The sequence below is a fragment of the Triticum dicoccoides genome, chromosome 5A, assembly GCF_002162155.2.
Source record: "Triticum dicoccoides isolate Atlit2015 ecotype Zavitan chromosome 5A, WEW_v2.0, whole genome shotgun sequence".
Lineage (NCBI taxonomy): Eukaryota > Viridiplantae > Streptophyta > Magnoliopsida > Poales > Poaceae > Triticum > Triticum dicoccoides.
This window is the reverse complement of record NC_041388.1, coordinates 335,726,120-335,732,768: the sequence shown is the minus strand read 5'-3', so window position 1 is coordinate 335,732,768 and position 6,649 is coordinate 335,726,120. Positions and strand designations below refer to the sequence as shown.

The window sequence follows — 6,649 nt, the reverse complement described above, 5'->3', positions numbered from 1 at the left end:
CTCACTCTTCCAATCAAATAGATCATTTCCACCAAGCGGGTCGGCAAGCAAGCTGATTGTTCTAGGGAAGTTTATTTTTATTTTTTTACTCCTTCATTTAGTTTTTCAAAAAACACGAAAAACATTTGTTAAAAAGTTTGAAAACTTTTTTGAAACGCGAACATTTTTTAATTTTTTTGAATTTGTTTGAAAGCACAAACATTTTTAAACAATTTTTGTCAGGAAAGAGATTTTAATTTGATAATTTGATATTTTTTGAACTTTTTTTGAAATGTTTAACATTTTAAAAATGAATCATTTTTCGAGAAAGTGAACAAAATTTCAACATTCTGTATGTGAAAAAAGAGAGGTCTCCTTTGGTTTGGAGGAATTTTATATGATATAATTTCTATAGAAAAAAATTCCTTTAGAGTCAGGGCTGATCGAGCTCACGTTGGGCTCGCAGGATTCCTTCATGGGCTTTCTTTGTATGGTGCGTCGTGCGCTGTCCGGCCAGCCTCTGTCACACCAACTAGCGGCGACCGTCACCGCTTTCCCTCGCCGCCGGTGCTACCACGCCGCCACCAACGCCATACTCTGCATCCGGAGATGCATCCTCACCCAACGCCTCTGTTATCCCGTCACATATTTCGTCTCCTCTCTCCCGCCACCCAACGCCTCTGTTATCCAGCCGCCTATTCCGTCTCCTCTTTCCATTCAATCCCTAATTCTCCTGCACAACACTTGATTACTGGCTCCGCGTTCAATCCCTAATGCTCCTGCCATTGCCCATTGCTTGATCTCATCTACGATTAGAATACAATACTCATCAATCGATCTAATATCCACACAACATGACGGTAGAATCAAACCCCTCTCCTCCTCGCCATTTCGTCCTCGGTTGGTGTAGGAATGTGCTCCCTCTATCTAGAATTACTTATCATAGAAAATAGATGTATCTAACGTATTTTAGTTTTGGATATATCCATTTTTATTCATTTCTGTGACAAATAATTTGGAAAGAGGGAAATATATATTGTGGAACTAAGATCCGTCCACATGGCCCTACTACTAATCATCCTGGAAGAAGATAAAGAACATGGTTTAGATGTCACTATTATAAATTTTTTAGGTGCAAATGTCACTATTTTCATTGTACTGATGAAGCATATTTGTGCTTTAACATATTTTATACAGACCTGCAAAAATTAACACAACTTCTTATCTTCAAATAGGACTTGCTGCCCGAACCGGCTTGCTTATCTTCTACAATCTAGTTTAAGTAGTGTTTTTTAAGTGACTAGAACTTCTATCGGAAAAAGTACAGAAACAAAGAGTTAAGGGCTGTTTGGTTCTAGGACTAGCATTGCCACACTTTGCCATACATTTTTGCCAAATTTGCTTAAGGTTAGTTCATCAAAATGAGAGCCACAAGTTGGCAAGCCTAAGGGAATCTTGCCACACTTTTTGTGTGTATGCCATGTGGGATTCAAATGTGGCTTGCCTAAGGTGTGGCTTGAACCAAACACTCACCTAAGTTGGTCAAACTTACCTAACCTTAGTTGTGGCAATCTTTGACTAAGTTAGTCACAAACCAAACAGCCCCTTACTCCCTCTGTCCCAGAAAACTTGTCCCTCAAATGGACATATCTAGTATTAATTTGGTGTTAGATACATCCATTTGAGAGACAATTTCTTTCGGACGGAGGGAGTATAACACACTTTTGAATGCAATAGGAGCAGAAAACAGTAAGCAACGTGGAAAACAACGGAATGCTATCACATACTCATGGTCATTCCACTATCACAGGGAAAATAAACAAAGGTGAGAAAATTACACTAGGACGGCATCCAGGAGGACACTACATGGATGGAGTCAGCATACAAAAGTGACAAAGCATATTCATGTATTAGGACCTCATATTTGCAGGTAATCTAGCGTCAGGAGAGTGATTCTCCTGGTGGCTTTGTCTAAATCGCGGTAAACTTCTCTCTGGACAAAATGATGGTTAAGTTGCAAAACAGATCAGAAGATGGTTACAGTTCCAAGTTGGTCAACTCCCGCAAAACATGGATGCTGATCAGGTACTAGAGAATATGTACATCTTTTGTATGCTTCTTCATACTAGTATATACGGCGATTACCCGCAACCCTATTCCAGATAAAACTTCATCTGATATGACTGAAACTAAACATTCCAGTGTGTACGGTCTTGGCTGCAGGTTTCGGTGCTTCAGAAGTTCCAAACACATTCCAGAACCTTAGAGTCTCATCTGCTGCAACGGAGGCTACCGTGGGGCCATCGGGGCTCTGCAACAAACATAAAAGTACCAAGAAATCATGTTATATCAACAGCATAAGCAAGCAATCATCATTACCATATATACGGTGCCACAAGAGAGAGAAATAAATACCTGTGCCAAGCAGAGGACACGTGAAGTGTGGCCTTCGAGTTCGGCCAATTTAACCATCGACGGGTACTTCCATAATGTGAGTGGTTTCTGTACAAACCCGCAGGCGCTCAACAGCTCCTTTTCATTCTTATTCCAGAGCAGTGCGCATACCTGGGCCCCAGTATCAACAGAATTCAGACATAGACCAGTGTGTGCGTTCCAGAATTTGATGCATCGATCATTTCCACCACCACCAGAGGCAAGTAAATTGCTCTGGAATGGACACCAGGCAAGAGCCTTCACTGCAGACAAGTGGTCACTAAACCTATGGAGCCATCTATTGTGACCCAGAGATGGATTAGAAGACGCCATTGATGCATCCCATATGTGCACCAGATTGTCGTTTCCACCACTCGCCAATTGCTGCAAAGATCCTGACCATCTCAACCCGCATACCTCTGCTTCATGCCCTCGGTATGTCTGAACCATATGGGATCTCATCCTGACATCATTGTTCACGATCTTGCCATCCATTCCACCGGTTGTCAGGATGCTACTGTTCCAAGCCAGTGAACCAACCCTTGACTCATGGACACCTCGGAGTGTTCTCAGCTGCAAATTTTATGAGATATATATTTGTATCAGTATGAGCCAATTTGTTTACACTACAGTACAAGAAAAAAAAGTGTCAAGAGAACTAACCATACGATTAGAACTCGTATCCCAGAGCTGGATGTCAGAAGAGTTAAGGCCAACGGCAATATGTTGCCCCTCACAAGCCCAGCTGACACTAGTAATGGGACCATAGTCAGCGTCAACAGTCACAAGCTCAGAAGTAGAGCTATCAGATGCATTCCACAAGTACAGGGTATTCTCAAGGGCAACGGACACCAAATTTTTGCTTCCCCAGTCCAGCACGTTAAGATAGTAATCATCAACCACTCCAGGGGCATCTAACGTCCTCTCAGCAAACTGAAAAAACGAAGCAATCCAAGCATGATGTAACCAACAGAATAATGCTAGTTGTCTGAAGAACCAGAAGATCCACAAACAGTAAAGCAATTGGCATACCTGGGGAATCTTTCGGCGCTGTTTAGTAGGCTTGGTCTGACTGGAAGTCGGAGTTTCAAATAAAATCTGTGGCAGCATCCCTTCCGGTTCTGGTGGCTTGTTCCTGAAGGCAAGAATCCTGGTTCTGCTGCCCAGGAGTTTCTCAGCAAGAAGCCTCCTGTATGCTTCTTTAGCCGGTGATACCACGGCTTCATTTTCCTTTCCCTTCTTAGGTTCCGTAAGGAGGTAATATGCCATGTCCATGTCCATCGCTGACCTATCTGGTATGAATCTGTCACCCTGCCATTATAGAAGACCCATAAACATATCAGGCATAACTATTTCTTTAAATATTTATTGTAAATTCAGGGAAGTTATGCACAAAGTTAAGGACCATTACACCATCTAGTATATTGCAGTGATGTGCTTGCTGGAACGTACATAAAAGCGTCATGGTTTAATTTATGATCCAAGGAAACAAGGAGTTCTGTACATGGCACGATACAGTAGGAGTTTACACAGAACAAAATGAATAGTTATTTCATGGTATATGTCGCAGGCTATTTACTAAGCAGAATACAGCAACTATCATAGTTCAAAAAAGCGCTAGGCGTTAATTGTGCGTTCTGCCACCTCCTTGCGATTTCTGACCAAAGTGCATGCTTATGCACAGATTAAGCGCAGTTATGCGCTAGGCGTTTTGCTATCGCCTAGAGCCTAGGCGCACTTAAGCGCTCGCTTAGGCGCGCCTTTTTTAACTATGGCAACTATCAATGTATGCAGAAAATATATCAAATAAAAATACCACCAATGTGAAAATAACAAACAACCAATCCATGTTTAAAATGAAGGGCACATGATATAGCAATAACTGCAGTAAATCCAAACAATTGGCATAGAGAATGCAATTTTCTGAGCTACCAAACATAAACTGCAGTTTATGAAGGATTACTCCTTCGCAACCGTATGTACCAAATGAGGGCAATGTTCTTATTCGACAGATCAAGTGCTGAAAAAAGGACCGCTATGTAGGATAACCTTTCCATGTTTAAAATGAAGGGCACATGATATAGCAATAACCGCAGTAAATCCAAACAATTGGCATAGAGAATGCAATTTTCTGAGCTACTGAACATAAACTGCAGTTTATGAAAGATTACTCCTTCACAACCGTATGTACTGAATGAGGGTAATGTTCTTATTCGACAGATCAAGTGCTGAAAAAAGGACCGCTGTGTAGGATGACTTTTCCATGTTTAAAATGAAGGGCACATGATATAGCAATAACTGCAGTAAATCCAAACAATTGGCATAGAGAATGCAATTTTCTGAGCTACCGAAAATAAACTGCAGTTTATGAAGGATTACTCCTTCACAACCGTATGTACCGAATGAGGGCAATGTTCTTATTCGACAGATCAAGTGCTGAAAAAAGGACCGCTATGTACCTTTCCATACAAATTCAATAGTACTGCTGATAATACCAATAACAATGAGACCTAGAAGGTCATTGCATTTTAAAGCCATACAATTGTGGACATCTTTAGAAATATTTATGAAACACAAAATGGGGCTAGGAAAAAAATCAAGAAATCATGCCGACCTTTTAAATAAATTCAAAATGTCCTGCGATGCTTGTGTTTAAAAAAATAGATATTTTTACCGTTTCAATTGTTTGTATGCTCTACCTTTTTGTGTAAAAAAATTTTAAATTTATGACCAGCAACTTGCAGGACATGAATGATTATTCTTTTTTAAACAAATGTACCGAATTAGCCATCTATGGCCAAATCTTTTTCTTCAAATAAACACTAGTATGCATGGTGCCCTGTGATCAACTGATCTTACAATTTCAATAGGTTGTTGTTGGTAACACCAACAATAATGAGATCTAGAATGGAGCATTGCAGTCCAAAGCCGGACAAGTTTATAAACCTTGAAAAATTGTTACAAAATGGGCTAACAAATTCTATGCAACAAATGAAGTGATTACGCCGAGCTTTAAGAAGGTGAAACCACAGTGTTTTGTGTTTCAACAAGCAGTCCTTTCAAACAAAGCACTGAGCAGGAACTGTACGAACACAGGTAGTTTGGCTCAAAAAGACGGACCATACTTCTTACAGATGCAGCACTAGTAAGACGATATGTTCATTCAGTTAGCACAATTTCCTGACAACATATCGTCAATGCTACCAATCAACAGCAGCCCCACAACAAAAGGGGATAAAAATTCGTTCCTTGAATTCAGAATTGCTAACTCGTCCATGGCTGGGGTGCGATGACACATTTCCTAAAACAATATTATTAAAGCAAGCCAGCCTAGGATTCGCCACTAATCAAACCGTTTGCCCTAGCAACATCAAGAACCACCAAATAACCAAGAACTGGAATACGGGGCCATATTTCTTTCAGAAATGACCAAACATCCCGTTAATAACCGCCTAAGCGTGGCAAGGCAGGACGCAAGCACAATTTCCTGACAACATATCGTCAATGCTACCAATCAACAGCAGCCCCATAACAAAAGGCGATAAATATTCGTTCCTTGAATTCAGAACTGCTAACACGTCCATAGCTGGGGTGCGATCACACATTTCCTGAAGCAATATTATTAAAGCAAGACAGCCTAGGATTAGCCACTAATCAAATCGTTTGCCCTAGCAACATCAAGAACCACCAAATAACCAAGAACTGGAATACGCGGTCATATTTCTTTCAGAAAATTAATTTCATGGCATCCCGTTAATAATCGCCTAAGCGTGGCAAGGCAGGACGCAAGCACGGGCTCCTTTCAAGAACTAGCGAGCGCACGGCAACCATCAAGGGATTCAACAAGCGAAGGAGCCAAGAAAAGGGGGTTTCCGGCGCGGCAACTCACGTAGCATTTGGTGGACGGGTTCTTGGAGTTGGTGCAGAGGGACGGCATGTACGGCGTCCTCGCGCCGGCCACCTCCAGAGGCGCCGACGGACGCAGCCCGGGCCGGCGGCGCTTCGGCGGCCGGGACGAACTGGAGCCCGCCGCCTCCATGGAAGAGGGACAGCGAGGAACCCCCCCTCCCGAAGGATCAGACAATCAGCAGCGCGGCGAGATCCAAGAATCGACCGAGGGAAATCGGAGGGTTCGAGCGTGCCGGAGTACGGGGGCGACCGATGCGAGTTGCGAGGAGGCACGGAGGAATTCGCCGCCAGAGGTTTTGGGAGGATTTGGGGTGTTCGATGCTCGACG

The 6,649-nt window shown here is 42.3% G+C and overlaps 1 protein-coding gene across 1 annotated transcript; it reads right to left on the bottom strand.

Moving 5' to 3' along the window:
- Nucleotides 1-1,795: 1,795 nt before the first annotated feature.
- Nucleotides 1,796-6,643, bottom strand: LOC119301345 (cell division cycle 20.2, cofactor of APC complex-like). Its single transcript, XM_037578299.1, has 5 exons — nucleotides 6,302-6,643; nucleotides 3,445-3,723; nucleotides 3,076-3,345; nucleotides 2,395-2,985; nucleotides 1,796-2,290 (listed from the first exon to the last, which is right to left on the bottom strand). The coding sequence occupies exons 1-5, from the start codon at nucleotides 6,449-6,451 to the stop codon at nucleotides 2,150-2,152; spliced, it is 1,431 nt and encodes a 476-aa protein (XP_037434196.1). The 5' UTR covers nucleotides 6,452-6,643; the 3' UTR covers nucleotides 1,796-2,149.
- Between the last annotated feature and the right edge of the window lie 6 nt (nucleotides 6,644-6,649).